Genomic DNA, 21668 nt, shown 5'->3' on the forward strand with positions numbered 1-21668 from the left:
GACCATCTACAAATTAAAAGAAATGTCACACCACTGTCCAACTTCATGGGAGACGCTGTCCCAACAAACCAAGAGCTGACTTAAATATGTGTATAGAAGTCTCTAAGAACCCCAGGCTAACAATAAGGTATCTACAGGCCTCTTTTCCCACAGCTGATGTCAAAGTGAACGAGTCAACTGTCAGAAAGAAGCTGCACAAAGTTGGCATACATGATAAGTCAAGAAGGAAGAAGCACCTGCTCTCAAAAAATAATATAAAGATATGACTGACATTTACCAGACAACACCTGGGTAAAGATCAAAACTACTGGAACTATCTGCTCTGGACAGATGATGAATCAAAGGTGGTGTTGTTTGATTGCAGTGTCAGACACCGTATTTGGTGAAAACAAAACACCACCTTTGAAAATAAGGTGGTGAAATAGAATGGCACAAAAAGCAGAAGCGGAGGGTTTTGGAATGATTGAGTCAAAGCACAGATCTCAGTCTCACTGAAATGTTGTCAGGGACTTGAAGTGGGCCATGAATTCAAGAAAGCCCTCGAATCAGACACAGTTGAAACAGTACAGTAATGAAGAGTGAGCAAGAAATCCTCTGTTACAAGAAACAGTTCCTTGAAGTTATTTCCGCCAAAGAGGGCTTTTGAAGCTAGGGGTGTACTTCTCACTATGACATTACATTTTTATTGAGTTTTGATGAATAAATAATTGCGAAGTATAATCTTTAAGTTTGTAGAATTAAGTTCCTTTATCAGTAGTGCTGAAGAAAAGATTACATCTTTCCATTGGGTGTACCTATTTTTCACCCAACTATGTTTAAACAAATGTTTGTTAAGAACTGTTTATCAGGTTGTGAATGAGACTAATGTAGAATTAAAAGATTTCAATTAAAAACTGGAAATTATATTAAAGAAAAAACCTATAGAGAAAATAAATTATGGACTTGCTAGATAATATCTGCAAATTGTCAAGAAGATATACAACCACAATTCCAGTGTGAAATTACTGGATGTTATGTCATTCAAGATAAACCATTCCATCTTTGATGTTCTCAGAAGAGATTAAAAGCCGGCACAAACTGGTGAATCTAGAAGCACATTACAAATTCTAACTTTCTACCCTCAAGTCACATCAGTTCACCAATTTAAAATCATCTTCAGCAACCATGTTGGTTCATGTGATTAATCTTCTATGCTGGTAGCCGAGCACAAGAGACGTCTGTTTGTTCCAATTGGTTAAACATCCAGTCTCTGGGACAAGAAACCATAATATATAGTGTATCATGTTAGTCTTATTTTGGAGTTATTTCCCAAGTGATGGGTTTTATTTGAAAATGTCCTGTGTTACACTGCTCCTACATCTATTCTACTTTACTTTTTCTCTGTAACACCAATGAGGAGCTTTTATGGAGGTGTAGGTTAAAGTGCAATGACATTGTAATAGTTACACATTGAGAGCTTTTTCGTACATTTACTGCGCAACTTGCTCAGAGGACCTAACAAACCCATGGGAAAGCATTCTGTTCCAGAGGCCTGAGAGAAACCAAGGTAAGAGACGGATATGTTGTTTTCTATTTACATAATAAACAGCTCAGTTGTTCTCGCAAAAGAAAATAGTGTAATAAGAGAAGTGGGGACAGGCAATAATTCAGTGTGATTGGTTGGTGTATTTTCCTCAACTGCACCTGTGCTGAAAAAAAATATAGTGTCCAGAGACGTTTCATGCATTGAATGCTGTTGCTTTGACAGGCTGAGGATTTTGCAAGGCAGTAAATACATGGGACTGAAGAGAAGCATTATCTTGCTGAGAAATTCCAGTCTTTGTGTTGCTGGTTGAGGTTTTGCTGGCCGCACGCCTCACAAAGAGGAATGTGCTGCATTAGGTGTGCTCATACTCAGTACTGTGGCTTCGGTTCTGCCGTTTGGTAGGTTTGGATGCACACATTAGCACAGCAATTTGTAACAATAAACAGGTCTCTTTGTTAAGGTTGACAGTTATGGTCAGCTAGAATGGGTCAGATCTCTAGTCAACACTAGATGGGGCGAGTTGGTACTGTGAATTGTCAACCTTAGCTGCCCAAAGTAAAATGTGTCTGTATGTGAATTTACCATTCTACACCCAACAGTAACTCAATTACGCCTTGTTCTGGTATTTACTGCACACCGGTTACTTTATAAACCACACAAAGCAAGAGTTGTTACTAAATGGGCACAGGCCAAAACCATTGTTATTTTATGTATCTAATCTTGCTGTTAATGACACTTTGAAGAATGTTTCATGAAATTACATCAAGAATTCTTATGGTTTCTTTAATCTGTTTTGCTCACATAAAATGTTTCTACATAGAAGATCTCAGGACAATGTCTTTAATGCTGCTCATACCAAGCTCATATAGCTGCTTCCTGAAACTCCACAGAATTATCACATATTGTGTTTTCATTTCAGACAGACCAAACAATGTCTGTACTTATAGGATGCTTTTAAATGATATTTTGATCAGGTTAATGCTTATCCTAGTGACATTTGTCAAGGAAACATGCAAATGTAATTTTTTATGTTTAATTCTTTTGTATTCTTCATATTGCCCTGGCTGTCCTAGAAAATGGTGTGAAGTTAAACAGGTGTGAAGGTAAACAGGATGACAGAGCAAGTTGACATTCAATTTCTTTAAAAGTTATAAACATTTTGCTTATCAAAGTTAGAACTGATTTGATTTAAATGACCAGTTAGATCTGATTGTGTCAATTCTAGATTAAAACAATCAAAACCAAATATATCATAATTTTCCCAGAGCATGCATTAATGCATGTTGAATTTTAGAATAGTGTGTTTTGCATGTAGATGAAATGTCTGATTAATCTTAGGCTACACACAGATGAACAACATATACTTTCGGACGTATTGCACTTGTTCCTAAAATAGTTATTTCCAGTTTAGATTATGTAAATTGTAAAACACATAATCGTCCCTACCTGGCAAACATTGTAAATTAAGATTGTGGATAATTTCAAGCCCTGAAGCCCAATGCAAAAATAATTAGAATTATCTTTTTCAAAGAGCAGGTATGGATTAATAAATCATAGACACCGGGGCATTTTTATTTTTTAATCCCAATTACTAAATTGTATTATTATTATTATACAATTTAGTAATTGGGAATATTAAAATTGATTATTATTTCTACTATATTTCATTATATATTTATATATAAAATGAAATATAGTAGAAATAATTATCAACAATCTACTATCTACTATAATCTAATATATTTCTACTATATTTCATTTTATATATATATATATATATATATATATATTTAATGAAATATAGTAGAAATAATAATCAATTATAATAATCATACTTGTATAATTATTATTAAGATTATTTTAAAAAACTAAAATTAATTGTGAATTATAAACTGGGTGGTTGCTAGAGAGCAAAAAGAGAGCAAAAAACAAAAATAGGAAAACATTCTCTTGTTTACAGTAGGGCTAGCTTTCCAAAATGTTTTACATTTGTAATTAACCTGTTGTGTTTTTTTTGCCTTTGTTAAACTTATTGGTGTTTGCTTTTGTCATTATTTGCACACTTCATTATTTATTAAGTTTTTTATATGAAAATAAGTTTCATTTCTACTATACAAATATAGAGTTTTAAGTACATTTACGTACAATGGGCAGTAAATGTCTGTTACAAGACCTTAAAAAATCAACTAGATACTCCTAAAGTTAGGGTGTATAAAACAAATTATATATAGGCTACGGTCAGTTGGGTAGGCAAAAAAAAAAAAAGACTATTTAAAAGAATAGTAACGAAGAAAAAAATGCCAGGCATAATAACAAAGGTAATGTGGCTTGAACGCTGCCTTGCCTGATACATCAGCATCCCACCAACACATACAAAGAAGAATAGAAAGTTCTAGAACCTTCCAAGCCCCACCCCTGACCAGCTGTAAGCCCTCGTCAAGGGAGGAGTAAAAATGCTCCCGGAGAGCAGGCAGGGGAAGAGCTGGAACAGAAGCCTGAGAGGAAGCTGCATCCAGATAGAAGGAAAATGAGGTTGGAGAAGGCAGATGGGCAACTCCAAGTCCTGCCGCACGTACCTTTTAATGGCTCCAACATGGGAACCAGGGAGGAGGGGAAAAGAGGCCATTCCTGCCCAAGAGAAACCACCGCACAAAAGTGGTTTGGGGGACTTTGATTGCTCCCTGACCTCCTCCCTTCATTGTTGGCTGGAAACACATCGTGTCCATTACCTGTCTCTCAACATTGGCTTTAAATGTGCTGCACATGGAACTTATTTCTATTTTTCATTGTAATTTGATTTGTTTTGAATTCAATTAATTCACCACATCTGGGAGAAACCCAGTGTATAGCCCCTTTAAAGTTACACTCCTGTCACATCATCACACCACTGAAAGTATCAAGCTCCTTCAAAAACCTATGGTTCTCAGGGGATCTCAGCTTGTCTAAAGGTGACCTCAACTTGTTCCAGACAGGTCACCACCAATCATGATCTCACTTGTTAGAAATCGGCGGTTTCTACACAGTCATAACGAGGTCCAGGTGTGCAGCAGGTTGTTTGGGGGGGGGGGGGGGGTCATATGATGAATGATCATGTGATGTGAGGGCAACCTAAGGACTTCCTCTAAAGTTAGACATTAATCAATAAGAAAGGCGTAGGTATTTACTATATGTTAGTTACTTGAGCAAATGTAATTGATGAAGTGCTTCTTACTGTAACTTTTTATGGTATCATTTGTGAGTTTTATCTTGGTTAATCATTATCTTCCATTCTGTTCAATGGAGATTGACTGTGTTTAACAGTACAATGCCAGATCAAGTTCACTCAACACAAAGAAAACAATCTGCTGCATAACACATACTGCAGTCATGTAATCCAATTTAACCCCTACATTTGCCTGCTTCATTTGCCAGGCTAATTATTTTTTAAATGGGGCAAACAAAGTGTTCAAATGAAGTTGGAAACCATCCAATTTTCTTAATCTCTTTTACACAAGCCACTAAGGCTCTAAATAGACCTTTAACAGCAATCCACTGTCTTTTTACTTGTGTTGCTGTTTATTTTATTTATTCAGAGTACGTTTCTGTGCTTTCTAACTTTTCTGACTCTCTTTGTTTGAAATCAAAGTCTCAGTATTTTTTATTGTCAAATGCAATAAACAACATAGCATTGTTCTGAGCAGTGAAATTCTTATGCCATGGCATGCGACATCTACGCAGTAAGCATTAAGTAAAATTAAATTAAAAAAATAGAAAGAAAATATACATAACAATGTAAACTAGCAGCAATTCCAAAGAGAGTAGAAAAAGGGGTATATGGCCAATACAGAAGAAATATGAAATATATGAATACAAATATAAGTGTAATAGTGCCTATGAATGTACATTAAAACCTGCTAATGTACGTTAAATGTACATGGACAGATGAAGTGTAATATGTTGTGGTGTGTTTCCCAGACAGAAGGATGGTCCGTAAGTCCATAGTGGTGGGCCTGCTGGTGCTGCTGGTGGCAGCCGTGGGCACTTTTGTGGGTGTGTTCTTCGGTGTGGGGAACAGATCACCCTCAAATTCCTACTACAGCGCCGCGGTGGCAGCTGATGCCGGCCCATGCTCAGAAATCGGCAGGTAACAACTCCAATAGACAGTGCATGCCTCTGGTATTACCACACGGATAATATTACCCAATGTTTGGCCCAGCTGAGCGTCTAACGCGCTACGATTAGTGGGCGTGTGCTTATGCTCAACCTACACTGTATCTGAAATTCCCATCACTCGCTAATTCACATGGGATTCTAGCAGATAACAAAGGTTTTGAGCTAGTAATGTCAGACATTCTGTATATCTGTAGAATTAATATGTCTCATATTCATCTGGAGAAGTTTAGTACAGATTCAGATTTCATATCCGTTGCAAAACTGAATAGTTTGAAAGTGTTATTGTATAGTATATAATAATAAACCTTATAACTGAACCAAATCGGATTCCATATTAATGAATATTATGATATCGTTCATAAACATATTCCATGAATGTGTGCCATCTGGCATCACCATGGTTTCCTCTAACTACTTATCACATGAGATTACTACTGTGATTGTCGAGAAGCTTCAGAGACCCATTTGTTACTGTCGCATTTGAATACCCAACTTGCTCCATAGGAGAATATTTAGATAAACAACAATCCCCCATATAGACATGCCCCCCACCCCAGATAACTGTCCCTAATTATATTTGTCTGTGTAAATTGCCTGCATTTCCCAATTGAACTAGCACTCTTCTAGGCGAATCAGGGCCATTGAATTTCAACCTTTGTTTGCTTGCGTGTATGTGTGTGTGTGTGTGTGTGTGTGACCACTGTACTCCTCAGAGACATGTTGCGGAATGGGGGCTCTGCTGTGGATGCGTCCATCGCTGCCTTGCTGTGTGTTGGGCTGATGAATGCTCACAGCATGGGCATAGGAGGAGGCCTGTTCTTCACCATCTATAATGCCACAACTGGTAAGGTCTTCGGTTTAAGTCTTAAAGAGCAACATGTGTTTTTTTGGGTTACTTACAAATTGCATATGTTGTCGAATGCTTACATTTCAGGTGTCTTATCATTGGTGTATATTGAATAGTAATTATGGTAATATTAATGATATGTGCAAATATCATTGTGCACAATTAATGACCAAATCAAAATAAAATGTATTTTTAAAGCCCTTTTTACATCAGCAGTTGTCACAAAGTGCTTTTACAAAACACCCAGCCTTAAGACCCAGGGAGCAAACAACAGTAGTGTTGAATTTCAGTGGCTAGAAAAAACTCCCTAGGAAGGCCGAAATTTAGGAAGAAACCCTGAGAGGACCCAGGCTCAGAGGGGTAACCAGTCCGCTTCTGGCTGTGCCGGGTGAACATATTAAGATTACAAATTGTAATAATTAATAAATGCATGTGGGCTGAGTCCAGAGTCTATTTAAACTTAGTCCATGTCTGAAACATGACCAGATGGACAAGGACAGGGACAACACGGGGAGGGGGAGGTGTTCAATATAGTGGCAGCTGGAAATTGTCAGGTATCGTCTTGATCTGCAACACAACCAGGAGGACTTTGGACAGGGACAAGCAACGGGTCTTTCAAGCCTGGTACTCCCAGGTGTGGGCCAGGACTCATTTCCTCCTATGTTAAAACGGCAGGAGACAGGGAACATTTTGAAAAGGCATTATTTAGATCTACAAGGATTTATAGTGGAGAAGGAGAACTGACCCTACTCCCCCAGCAACAATAATATAGCCAGCGTAAGACCTTGGGACTGAGACAGGGGGGTTCCGGTGACAATGTGGCCCTATCTGGGGGTAGGCCCTGGACAGGGCCCAACAGGCTGGAATCAATCCACCCACATTGCCAAGCATCAACCAAAGGGACACCCACAATCGCAACCACCCCTGAATGAGGGCCGAGTATAACCAGCAGAGTAAACCCAATTGCACAAGGGTGCAACAGAGAGACAACAACAGAGACTCCGCCCCCAAATGGCGCAAGAGAGAGACTCCGCCCCTGAATGGCATTGGAGGGAGGGCATCCCAGTGGCGATGAGAGCCCACCTGGCAAGAAAGCAAGGGTGGACAGTAACAAGCCTTTCTGGTCACCTTCACGCCCCTGGGCCAGACTACACTTAATCATAGACCATGCTGTAGAGATGAGACTTTAGTAGACACTTGACAGTTGACAATGAGTTTGCATTTCTAACCTTCATTGGCAAATCATTCCACAGTAGTGGAGCTCTATGAGAAAAGGCCCTGCCTTCGGCTGTGTGTATAGAAATTCTAGGTACAATTAAAAGGCCTGCATTTTGTGATCTAAGGTTATGTGTAGGTATGTATGGCTGGATCATTTCAGCGAGGTAAGTAGGAGCAAGTCAATGTATTGATTTATGGGTTAAGAGTAAAACCTTAAAATCAGCCCTAACCCTAACAGGCAGCCAATGTAAAGAGACCAGTACTGGAGTAATGTGTTACATTTTTGTGTTCTAGTTAGGATTCTAGCAGCCGTGTGCAGCACTAATTGAAGTTTATTTATTGATTTGTCAGGGTAACTGGAAAGAAGAGCATTGCAGTAATCTAATCTAGAAGTAACGAAAGCATGGATTAATTTTTCTGCATCAGCTTTTGACGTTAAGTTTCATACAGTTTTTTGGGATACAACCATGCAGTTGTCGAGATTCACAGTGAGATCTGCCAACAAAGCTCTTTGTTTTTTGGGTCCTAAAACAAGCAAACATTTCTGTTTTTCTTTAGTTTAAAAGCAAGTGTCATCCACTTCTGTCATCCACTATCTGAAATGCATGCTTCCAAAGTAGCTAATTTTGGGGCTTCTCCATGCTTCATTGAAATATATAACTGTGTGTCATCAGCATAACAGTGAAAATGTACATTGTGAATAATGTGTGCAAACTTGTGAATAATGATTAATGGTGAGCTTACTCTTAATATATAAATACTTTATCAGTGATTCATTAGATACCGTTTGAAACAAAGTGCTGCCAGGAGCTCTATTATATAACTTGTGATGTTGCTGATTCTTTCACAGGACTGGTAGAGACCATTGATTCCAGGGAAACAGCTCCTGCCAATGCCACAGAAGACATGTTTGGAAATAGCACTGATTTAGCCACGAAAGGTAACTTCATAACATGAAGAAACAAAGGATAAAAGTTTACGATGACATCTAGATGAATGTCAAGAGCAAAGAGTAATACAGCACCTCTATTGGCAGGTGGTTTATCCATTGCTGTACCAGGAGAGATCCGTGGGTACGAGCTGGCATACAAACGCCATGGAAAGTTGCCATGGAAAAACCTGTTCCAGCCTGCAATCCAGTTGGCAAGGAAGGGCTTTCCTGTAGGCAGGGCCTTGGCCTCTGCTATCTCTAAGAACCAGAAAACCATCACTGATGACGCAGCTTTATGGTAAAAATGCCAAAAACAATGGAAATAATATGGAGTACAGACTGTTGTTACTGTCCAGGGAAAGGGTCTAGAAATGTTTCACATTGTCAGATACTTTTTATGTTGAGATGATCTATGCCTTAAGTCCCAAACATGAGAGTTCACTGTCAAATATATTCTCTGACATCTCTGAACCTCCTCTTTCTTTCAGTGAAGTTTTCTGTAATAAAGTCGGGGCCATCTTGCGGGAAAATGACACCATCACCTTCACTAAACTAGCTGACACCTATGAAACAATTGCAAATGAGGGAGCTGATGCTTTTTATGAAGGCACGCTGACAGAGAATATTGTGAGGGACATTCAGACAGCAGGTCAGCTTCTTCCATATCAACCAAATATATTTTACATATATATGTGTGTATATATATATATATATAAATATATATACACCGATCAGCCATAACATTATGACCACTGACAGATGAAGTGAATAACATTGGTAATGTCGTTATCATGGCACCTGTCAGTGGGTGGGATATATTAGGCAGCAAATGAACATTCTGTCCTCAAAGTTGATGTGTTAGAAGCAGGAAAAATTAGCAAGAGTAAGAATCGGAACTGGGTCAAAGCATCTCCAAAACTACAGCCCTTGTGGGGTGTTCCCGGTCTGCAGTGGTCAGTACCTATCAAAAGTGGTCCAAGGAAGGAAAAGCGGTGAACTGGCAACAGGGTCATGGGTGGTACTGATAGAAAAGTGTCAGAACACACATAGCCACAGACCAGTCAGGGTGCCCATGCTGACCCCTTTCCACTGCTGAAAGCAACTACAATGGGCATGTGAGCATCAGCTCTGGACCACGGAGCAATGGAAGAAGGTGGTCTGGTCTGATGAATCACGTTTTCCATCTAGTCGATGGCCGGGTGCGTGTGCGTTGTTTACCTGGAAACACATGGCACCAGGATGCTCTATGGGAAGGAGGGAAGCCGACGGAGGGAGTGTGACTCTTTGGGCAATGATCTTCTGGGAATCCTTGGGTCCTGCCATTCACGTGGATGTTAATTTGACACGTACTACCTACCTGAGCATTGTTGCAGAACATATGTACCCTTTCATGACAACGGTATTACCTGATGGCATTGGACTCTTTCAGCAGGATAATGCGCCCTGCCACAAAGCAAAAATAGTTCAGGAATGGTTTGAGGAACACAACGTGTTCAAAGTGTTGACTTGGCCTCCAAATTCTCCAGATCTCAATCCAGTCGAGCATTGGTGGATGTGCTGAACAAACAGGTCCGATCCATGGAAGCCCCACCTCACAACTTACAGGACTTAAAGGATCTGCTGCTAACATCTTGGGGCCAGATATCACAGCACACCTTCAGAGATCTAGTGGAGTCCATGTCTCGACGGGTCAGGGCTTTTTTGTGGCAAAAGGGGGACCCACATAATATTAGGCAGGTGGTCATAATGTTACGGCTGATCGGTATATATATATATATATATATATATGTGCCAGGGGTGTATACAGCTCCGGAGAAAATGAAGAGACCACTGCACCTTTTTCTTTCCTTTCCAAAAAAGTTGGGAAGGAAAGTCTTGAGTAACGAACAGAAGTGTTCAATCTGCAGTGGTCTCTTCATTTTAACCCTCCTGTTCCTCACTCAAACCCTTCCTTTTCGACTTTTTGGCGAAAGGAAAGAAAAAGGTGCACTGGTCTCTTTATTTTCTCCGGAAGCTTTATATATATACTGTACATAAAAGCCACATTTCGACTTGAATTCTCTGCACGTTATGCTGGCTGTACTAGTGTCTGTGGACCGGTTTGTGTTTCAGGTGGTGTGATCACACTGGATGACCTAAAGAACTACAAGCCTTTACTGGATGAGAGTCCTCTCAGGGTTAATGTTGGGGAGTATACCATGTTCGTGCCCAACGCTCCGGCGGGTGGCCCTGTCCTGACCCTCATACTCAACATCCTGGCTGGTAAGCCTTCACACTGACTCCGCAGAGCTGCGTTCAAACCACGACTGTTTGTTGAGGTTAGGAAAAGATTTCAAGTGATATTTGGATAGCCCCGTGCCTCTCCTGCTATTGTTTTATAGTATGTGATGAGGCGCCCGCACTTGATAGAAGTAATTTAAGAACAATAACTGTTTTCGGAGACATCAAACCCAGAGCTCTGTGCTCTGCGGGCCTGGTGCGTTTCACGTCGGGAGATGAGGTTAATGCACGTAATATTGGCCCAGGTCTATCTCATCCCATTACTGTATGCATCATATATCTGTCTTCACCACAGTCAGATAAATATCCACCTTCTGCTCTGTCGTCGTACTGCTGCTGACTGACCAGTAATTGGGGTACAGAAATAGATATCCACATCTCTGTTTCAACTCCGCATTTATGACCTTGTTCTATTGGATATCTGGTCCGCACGTTTCCTCCTCCAGACTTCTCACTCTGCTGGTCTCCGGTACAGTAGTTACGTGCTATGCCAGTGTCTGTCTCGGGGGATGAGATGAAAAGTTTATTCCAGAGTAATTAAACTCCCCGAACCTTCTCTTCCTGTGGTTCCTCTGCCTGACCACCCACTCAATGGCCCCCTGCCTCCACCGCAAACACTAATCTGACCAATTTGCCTCTAATTGGACACAGACGAGTGGCGGGGGAATCACATAATACTGGCACACCAGAGCACGCTCAAGCCCTTCAACCTGATGCTTCACCATGACTTCTGCTACTGCCTGTCAGCTGAAATTCATCAAACATTTCAGTTTTTCCCAGTTCTCTTTTTTTGGTTCCATCGCCTCATCCTCTACGGCTGTGAATAGAGTTCTAACACCAATAGCGTGGCAATAGGAGAAGCCAAACATTAGGTTAACCCTTAGATGAGTAATCCCTTTCAAATGTCCACTTTGGACTGTGAGTTAACCCTCAGATGAGTAAACCTTTTCAAATGTCCACTTTGAACTCTGAGTTAACCCTCAGATGAGTAAACCCTCTCAAATGTCCACTTTGAAGTTTGAGTTGACCCTTAGATGAGTAAACCCTCTCAAATGTCCAGTTGAAAGTATATTAATTGTAATGATTGTGGCTTTGGCTGAACAGGTTAACTCCTCCTTTTCAGGATACAACCTCACCTCAGACAGTGTCTCCAGCACTGAGAAGAAGGTCCTCACATACCACCGTATAGTCGAGGCCTTCAGATTCGCTTATGCCAAAAGAAGCATGCTGGGAGATCCACAGTTCCTCAACATTTCTGATGTATGTTTTACTCCCAGAGTTATTATTGAATAGTAATAAAGCATGCAAATTATTTACTCCCATAAATCAGGGCTCCTAATGTGTTGTAATGTCACAGGTTAATAATTCCATGTTCACTTGTGACAGAGTAATTTAAGGGGTTGGATACCAATTATAATTATGTGGCCTTTCAGTCTTTCTATGTTCAAAATGTTCTTTCTTACAACTGCATTATACAAATATATCTAAGCATGTTATAAAACACTCCAAACCAACTCGTTATTAGATCTGAATCTCATTCTGGATGTCAATGATGCAGTGCATTTTTTAAGAAAATATCCACTGTCCCACACAAACCTTTATTTTTATATATTTAGACATCCCTTAATTTATATATTTTTGTTGTGAACAGCATCATTCAAACTTGGATTAATGGCTGGCTTCACATGCTCATTGGAAATGGGAACTTGGAATGGTAAGTTGAATATTGATTGTGTTAAAGAGCTTTTTGAACTTGTAACAAATCTCCAAGCTAGCTTGATACATTTGCTAAATGTTGCTAATACTGAAGATTCTAGCAGCATGCAGTGGATTGAAGACATTGCCTGCCTGATGATACATGCCTGCAAATACATTCAATTCCCATACCAGATTATATTCCCACTCCTGCTAGGTATTTGTTTACATTGCCTCATTTAACAATATATTTTGGATTCTTTGTCTTCATTTTTGCAGTACAGTACATACATTGTGTTTACGGTGTTATATTGAGATTCCCCATAGGAAGTAGGATTTCACAATATCTCTGACATAACACCAGAATAAACACAGCATACTGAAACATAAATACAGGAGCAGTGACATTATCCAGAATATTTGGATTTGAGTTGGTTTGGAATATTTTGGAGCGTTCTATAACATGCATGGACACATTTTCTTAATGAAACAAGGGGCCAGTGATGTGAAAAAGGATATTCTTTGTTACAAAATATATAAACAGCATGGAAGATCACCTACAAACCCAGAAAGGGGGAAGATAAGGCTATGTAAAAAGTCCTCCATTAAGGATAAGCTATTACAAGAGAATAATTGGATTATTGATCTTGCCAAGAGCACATGTAAGAATTAATTTCCAAATCGAAATAATAAAAAAATGACATTTGCATTTTACCTATAAAATAAATGCTAATCGTTCCTCGTTGACAAAAATGTGGATGCATTTTGATGCATTTAATTTTAACTGTATTTCTGTGTGGACTCCACAGATCTTAATTTACATTTAGTAGATACTATAATCCAGAGCAACTTGGAGTGTGTTCATCTTAGGATAGCTGCACTGGACCACACAATATACAGGATAAACATTTTACTCAACAAAGTAGCTATCAGCAAAGTTCATCAGGAAGAAGAAGAAAAAGTGCATACCTTAGTTCCAAAAAGGCAAGCTGACCAGAGGAGGCAGGATGAAGTGCTAGGGTAAGGCACATTCTGAATGGAGGTAGGGACAGATCCTCTTGCTGCTTCGTTGGTCTTGTAGTCTTTGCAAACTTCACCAGTGTAGAAGCCAGTGTAGTGTGTCATCAAATTTAGAGAGGGAGGAGAGGACGATGGAGGATCAGGAAGCATATGGTAAAAGGATTTAGATGATGGGACAGATGATGTTGTAGGATAAAAAGGCAGGAAGCAGTAGGGGAGATAAGGCGGGGAGTCCCAGAAGGGTGATGCATAATGACCTCTCTATGTCGAAGGGAGGCATGGCTGGCAGGTGTTTCCTCTCCTGCTCCCATCACCAGCCAAACCAAGGCCAGTGAGAGGCCATCTCCTGCTGGGCGTGGACAATAACCAAATCAGAGTAGACCTAGGGCGAAGCTTTGTTGAATATTAATGCAATTATTCTTGATTGTACTGATTGTTTCAATTAATGGGCATTTGTTTGAATGGCAGAGCCTCATTCTCTTGTCCTCTCTCCTCTTCAGTTCATTGGTAAGATGACGTCAACCTACTTTGCTGAGTCCCTCCGTCATAAGATCACAGACGACACCACCCATCACATGAACTACTATGAGCCAGAGTACTTTGTACCTGAGAACCATGGGACAGCACACCTGTCTGTGGTGGCGGAGGACGGGAGTGCAGTGGCAGTCACCAGCACCATCAACCATTTGTAGGACTCAAGTCCACATTAAACATATCATTACATAAATGAACAGGCAGTAGTCCTAATTATAATAACCTGGATATTATCCTTGTTACAATGAACAGAAGGCAGTCCTGATTATAATAACCTGGATATTATCCTCATTAAAATGAACAGAAGGCATTCCTGATTATAATAACCTGGATATTATCCTCATTATAATGAACAGGAGGTAGTCCGGATTATAATAAACTGGATATTATCCTCATTATAATGAACAGGAGGTAGTCCGGATTATAATAAACTGGATATTATCCTCATTAAAATGAACAGGAGGTAGTCCGGATTATAATAACCTGGATATTATCCTCATTAAAATGAATGGGTATAATGAACTGGAAGTAGTCCCCAATATAATGAACTGGAAGTAATCCTCAATATAATTAACTGGAAGTAGTCTTCAGTATAATGAACAAGAGGTAGTCCTCAATATATACAGTACTGTAGGTAATTCTATTTAAAATGAACAGGAGGTGGTCCCTAAAAATTATGTGGAAGCAGTCATTATTCAACTGAATTAATTTCCATTTTCTCTCTAGTTTCGGCTCCAAAGTCATGTCTCGCTCTACAGGCATCCTTCTCAACAACGAGATGGATGACTTCAGCTCCCCCTTCATCACCAATGGCTTTGGAGTACCTCCTTCACCAAACAACTTCATCAGACCAGGTGAGCGTTACACTGGACTACAGACACCAAACCTTTCACGGCATCGCACAGCTCTGAAATTGTTACACATGTTGTTGGGTATGGATGGACCTAACTCCCATGATGTTTCTTTCCCAGGTAAGAGGCCATTGTCCTCAATGTGCCCAGCCATTTTATTGAAGAAGGGAAGTGAAGTCAAGATGGTGGTGGGTGGCTCAGGAGGAACGAAGATCACCACAGCAACTGCCATGGTAAGTCAGGTTAACATTCCTTTTCATGTGTGGCTGTGTGAAAATACTCTTTGTAATTCCTCTGCATTCTACCAAGTTGTGGCCTTTGACTTTATTGTGGACTTGTCATTCTGCAGGTGATTCTCAACGCGCTGTTCTTTAACTATGACCTGAAGAAAGCTGTGGCAGATCCTAGAATCCACAACCAGCTGAGTCCCAACGCCACCATGGGAGAGCCGGGGTTTGACGAGGTGGGTTGGTTGGCCACATGTCAACACACATACTGGAACATAATTACTATAATATTAAAACATTATTTACACCACAAATGGACCACAACTAAGCCCAAAAGAATCGTTTTTTGAAATAATTGAGATTACACTGATACACGATCACATCACATGACATAACATATGCACACTCCCTCTACAGTCTTGCTCACTTTCATTCCCATGTCTACCAAAGAAAGAAATGGACAGAAAGTACCTTGGCGCTTCCTTTGTGTCAGTAGTGTCACAATGTACTAGTTGGTGTTTGCTTCCCTTCCAGAGGGTGATGGCAGGTCTGGCTTTGAAGAACCATGAGACAGAGTTTCTGAAGGCCACAGGGGCAGTTGTTCAGGCTGTGATGCGCAAGGGGGGCAGGCTTTATGCTGAATCTGACCCCAGGAAATGGGGCTATGCTGCTGGGTACTGAGACCAACCGACCTACTGTGCACCCATGAACTGAGACCCCACCTCTGCTACTACACACTGAGACCAAGCACACCTCTGCTACTACACACTGAGACCAAGCACACCTCTGCTACTACACACTGAGACCAAGCACACCTCTGCTACTACACACTGAGACCAAGCACACCTCTGCTACTACACACTGAGACCAAGCACACCTCTGCTACTACACACTGAGACCAAGCACACCTCTGCTACTACACACTGAGACCAAGCACACCTCTGCTACTACACACTGAGACCAAGCACACCTCTGCTACTACACACTGAGACCAAGCACACCTCTGCTACTACACACTGAGACCAAGCACACCTCTGCTACTACACACTGAGACCAAGCACACCTCTGCTACTACACACTGAGACCAAGCACACCTCTGCTACTACACACTGAGACCAAGCACACCTCTGCTACTACACACTGAGACCAAGCACACCTCTGCTACTACACACTGAGACCAAGCACACCTCTGCTACTACACACTGAGACCAAGCACACCTCTGCTACTACACACTGGCCCTCATTTATCAAAAGTACGTACACCAAATTTCCAGCGTACACCTGGCGTACACCCAAAACCACGGTGACTTTGAGATTTATCAATATGGACGTTGGCGTACGGCACTCTCAAATCCTACGCCAGCTCAGGAGGTGGTGTACGCACGTTTTGAGTTAGTGCGGAAATGCGCATGTTGAGTTACATGTTCTCATCATTTATGTTATATTATGTAATTTAATTATGATACTGACTGTTGCCCAAAATTGTGCAAGAGTTAATTGTGCGCATGTGTGAAGAGACGGGACTTTTATTTTGACCTGTCTCGAGTAAAAAATGTGTAGCCGTATACTCAGCCCCTGCTGCTGTTCCCTCGTGCACTGATGTTATGCCAGTGCAGAGATGTAAACTGAAAATAAAACGGTATTAATAGTTATATTTGGAGTGATCTTTGGTGGATGGATGACAACAACATATTGCACATGGACATGGCGGAGAGAAATGAAACCTTAATAGCGCAGAAAAGAAAATCCTAACGCACTGACAAACTAAAAGATGTGATATATTATGACCTACTGTAAAAAAAAACAACAACATAATTACAAACTTCAGTGTTTATTTTTGTGCAACATGGACTTCAAGGTTTCATTTGTGTGACTTTACCAAAGGATTTGACTTATATGTATTCCTTCAGATGCGAGCCTGTGCGCTTTACATGACGTTTCAGGGTTAGGCCCGGCAGTTGCGCATGGACTGGGTTCAGTAATAAAAGGCTTTGAATTACCAAAATATAATTCAGACTGACAAAATAATAAAAATGACATTCTTCTTCTTTTAGACAATAATAGAAATAATAATAATAACGACATTCTTCTTCTAAATAACAATAAACGTCATTGATGAATATCATAAAATAATAAGACGAATATTACAAATTGTCATGCAGTTATTAATGTGAATGAATGGTACTCCACATCACATCATCATCTTTTCTTCCACTTTTTAAACTGCCAAATGAAACAATTTTATTTCTTTCTACCTCCCTGGTGATGGTCTCAATCTCCACGTCAGAGAAGTTTCTCTTTTTTGCCGTCTTCCGTGTGTCCATGGCGTAAAATGAGGGCGTGGGGGAAGCGGAGACTTGAATATATAGGGGCGTGTTATTCTAATGACGATCGTTTTCAGCCGCTGCATTTATCAAGGGAAGGTATTGCGTACACCTGGATTTTAAAGGTACGCACAGTTTCATAAATCAGGCGATGAGAGGAGTGTAAGCAAAATCTTACGCCAACATATACGCCCGTTTCTACGCAATAATGATAAATGAGGGCCACTGAGACCAAGCACACCTCTGCTACTACACACTGAGACCAAGCACACCTCTGCTACTACACACTGAGACCAAGCACACCTCTGCTACTACACACTGAGACCAAGCACACCTCTGCTACTACACACTGAGACCAAGCACACCTCTGCTACTACACACTGAGACCAAGCACACCTCTGCTACTACACACTGAGACCAAGCACACCTCTGCTACTACACACTGAGACCAAGCACACCTCTGCTACTACACACTGAGACCAAGCACACCTTTGCTACTACACACTGAGACCAAGCACACCTCTGCTACTACACACTGAGACCAAGCACACCTCTGCTACTACACACTGAGACCAAGCACACCTCTGCTACTACACACTGAGACCAAGCACACCTCTGCTACTACACACTGAGACCAAGCACACCTCTGCTAGCACAAAGACCAAACACAAACACATGGTTCCACAGACAGGCTGGTTAATTGGGCCTTCAATTCCATTGACAAACCGACAGTCCATGGGAAAAACATCCAGAATCCTCTCCTCATCTCAGAATGACATATTCCTCTCTGCTAAATCAGGGCCAACTTTCTTCCTCAACTGGTTCAATAAAAAAGGTGAAATAACCCCACAACTTCTCTGTTATCCTGTCTTTGATGACAAGTGCCTCAGTCTGAGATCCAGATCTTTAGATCTTGGGCTATTATTTCTCAAAAGTCTGCATCAATCCGTTCGACTTTGATTTGTACTGTCTGTGCCATCTCAACATTTAATATTTAAATGAGCTGTGCCAAATCTAAATCAAAGTTTTTCTTTCACTGGGAACTTTCATAGGTTTCACAATCATAAAAGGAAAGGCAATGTGACTTGTTCCTTTCTTTTGACAGTACTCTCATTAAATATTTGTATTTAATACTGTAATAGTGTTCCTATAGCATTCACTTTAGTGTTTCTGTGCAAACACATTGAATACTGTACTATTTATTGTAGTGTTCTGCAGACATTGCTGTAGTGTACTTAAATATTAATTGTAGTGTTTTTGTTCTATGATATTTTTCGCTATCTTGTTCCTGGGGCTTTCTCTTGCAAATCATCCATTACCAGTAAGAAGGATAAAGTGTAGAGCATCTTCTCTTTTCTGTAATCTGTAAGTAGTAAAACACATTGGTATACACTTGCCATGTAGGTTTCCCACTCCTGGGTGGCACAAATTAGGTGTCAGGGGTAAGAGCCGGACGGAGGGAAATGTTAGCATATTAGTATAATATGTCATATAAATAAATCTCTAAACTCTAAGCCCCAGAAGCTTCTGTGCATTTGCAAATGTTGTTTTGCGCATGTATTTGTTCTCTATATGCTCATAGCTGCGCCTGGTCCTCCCACACCCTGCATTTTCATACATATCTGCGGCTGACATATTGCTTTACACACGCTCTCTGGATCGACCTGATTCATCATCATAATGTAGCCCATGTTGTTACCTCATTTCTGAAATGTAAACCTTTTGGCCATGTTTAGAGTACAACATTCTCTGTCTGGTTTAACTTAGGATAACATAGCAACAGGAGCAGGGCACAGTCTACACACATTGCATTGGTAACCTGAGTAAGACAGTGGCTGAGTTGGTTTCACACATGCCTGACCTGTCTGTCTTTGCCAGTCATTGCGATGTGTTCCATGTGTTAAATAGACGTACGGTTTGTGTTGTTCTTATGTTTTATGCAAATAGCTTTCACAAGATAAAAGAGACAGGATTGTTTTCAGTACAATATGTTGTAGGGCATATAGTACAAGACTAGGCTACACCAAACAAAGATATCCAATCATAGCTCTGAGCTCCGGGGACTGCAGAGGAAGGAGCGGTAACAGCATATGCACAAACCTGGCCAATATAAAACGTGATATCCACGATAATGTCTAACAGTTGTATGGCTAAATGTTGTATGAATAACTGTTAATATCTAACAGTTGTATGGTTAACAGATAATGTCTAACAGTTATACGGCTAACAGATAATATCTAACAGATAATGTTTAACAGCTGTATGTCTGACAGATAATATCTTACAGATAATGTTTAATAGCTGTATGTCTGACAATTGTATGGCTAGCAGATAATGTCTAACAGTGGTATGGTTAACAGATAATGTATAACAAATGAATGGCTAACAGGTAATGGCTCACAGTTAATGGCTAACAATAATGTCTAACAGTTGTGTGGCTAAGCGTTAATGACTAAGAGTTAATGGCTAACAAGTTGATATCTAACAGTTGATGTCTTGGGGGTAGATGCTGTACAGGGTCCTGCCAGTTATAGACCTGATGCACTGGTACTGGTTGTGGTGTGGAAATATAAAGAACAGTCAGTGACTGGGATCTCTTTTACACCAGCTGGTTAGAGGTCTGGGGTGACAGGAAGCTCTGCCCAGATTAATAACTCTGCTATTCCCACCCGCACCTTGCACTTTAGGGTTGTGTAGTTGCAATACCAAATCCATGCAGGTGTAGTACTTTCTGAGGGTCTGAATCATGTCAAATCTATTCAGCTTCCAGATGGGGAAGACTTCACAACTATATGTGCAGACCCCATTAATTTCTCAGTGGTGTGTTCATCAGACCTTGACCCCACTCCACTTCAGCATGGTCAATGTAGATGGTGGCATGCCCGTCCCTCCATTTTCTGTAATCCCAGATCAACTTTTACTGATGTTGAGGGAGAGATTGTTGTCATGGCACATCACTACCAGGTCTCTTGGATCAGGTCATGCCAGGCCACGTATTCCTATAGTATTTACAATATAATATAACATTTTCTAATAAGCACTGCAAAATAAAGGGTTCCTAAAGGGCAGATTTCTATAATGGCCTCTTTTTTTTCCCCATTTACTTATACAGAGAGAAACCGACTGAAACCATGGTCTCTTTAACAGCTGAGCCGTGTGTACAACATATAGAATACTGACATAAATATATATATATTTTTTAATATAACCCTAACACCACAGTTTACGAATAACAATTACATCTAACAGCTATGTGTTCATTTAGTATTGCTTTAAATTGTTCTGCAGAAACCAAGACATCTAGCTTAAGACTTTCCTGAAAAATATTCCAAGAAAGAGTGGCATTGATTTCAAAGGTTTTCCCTAGCTCTGAATGAGCCTGAGGAATCTCTAGGACTAACCAATCTTTGGAGTGAGTCTGATAGTCGGTTAGATAGCTGAGAGGTTTATGCATTACAGCCTTATAGACAAACATTAACCAATGTCTGATTCTCCTGGAAACCAAAGAGTCCCAGCCCACTGAAGTGTACAAAACACAATGGTGTGTGTTAAAATTGGCACCAGTAATAAACCACAAGGCAGCATGATAGACTGCATCAAGAGGCTTCAACAATGAGACTGAAGCATGCATATACAGTATACCACCATAGTCAAGTACTGACATAAAAGTACTTTCTAAAATGTGAACTCAATGCTGGTAAGACAGGCATGATTTGTTTCTATAAAAGAAACCAATTTTAAATCTTAGCTTCTTCACCAAGTCAGTAATATGTGTTTTGAAAGAAAGTTAATCCAACCAAATCCCAAGGTATTTGTAAGAGAAAACAGGTTCTATAACAGAACCATCCAGGGTACAAATTTTAAGACAAAGGTGTTTATGTAGGTTTATTCTAATTCAGTAAAAACTTAAGCTCAATAAGGGATTTTTGTAGTAATAAAAAAAATCGGAATGAAGATAAGCAAGTGCTTGAGCATGGGATGGGGCAGCTGGATAAATAAAAATGATATTTACAGTTCCTCACAGTATTACAAATATAATGTATATATTGAGTGAACACCAAGGG

General features: G+C 40.3%; 1 protein-coding gene and 1 long non-coding RNA gene across 3 annotated transcripts; one reads left to right on the plus strand and one right to left on the minus strand.

Annotated features, from left to right (window-relative positions):
• Positions 1-1477: 1477 nt before the first annotated feature.
• ggt1b (gamma-glutamyltransferase 1b) lies at positions 1478-15982 on the plus strand. Of its 2 annotated transcripts, none has more exons than XM_010877546.5 (13): positions 1478-1546; positions 5484-5648; positions 6391-6521; positions 8593-8682; positions 8779-8971; positions 9162-9322; positions 10786-10935; positions 12077-12213; positions 14169-14356; positions 14929-15056; positions 15174-15286; positions 15403-15516; positions 15815-15982. In XM_010877546.5, exons 2-13 carry the CDS (start codon positions 5488-5490, stop codon positions 15959-15961), a joined length of 1713 nt encoding a protein of 570 aa, XP_010875848.2. In that variant the 5' UTR covers positions 1478-1546; positions 5484-5487; the 3' UTR covers positions 15962-15982. The 2 variants fall into 2 exon arrangements, with proteins under 2 accessions (XP_010875848.2, XP_034152675.1); XM_034296784.1 differs by having other exon boundaries at positions 1481-1546; positions 5480-5648.
• A 172-nt stretch (positions 15983-16154) lies between these two features.
• On the minus strand, positions 16155-18472 carry LOC109616560. Its single transcript, XR_003782831.2, has 2 exons — positions 17846-18472; positions 16155-16498 (listed from the first exon to the last, which is right to left on the minus strand). It is a non-coding gene; the product is annotated as an uncharacterized LOC109616560 (long non-coding RNA).
• Between the last annotated feature and the right edge of the window lie 3196 nt (positions 18473-21668).

The sequence above is a fragment of the Esox lucius genome, chromosome 14 (genome assembly GCF_011004845.1).
Source record: "Esox lucius isolate fEsoLuc1 chromosome 14, fEsoLuc1.pri, whole genome shotgun sequence".
In the NCBI taxonomy this organism is placed as follows: Eukaryota; Metazoa; Chordata; class Actinopteri; order Esociformes; family Esocidae; genus Esox; species Esox lucius.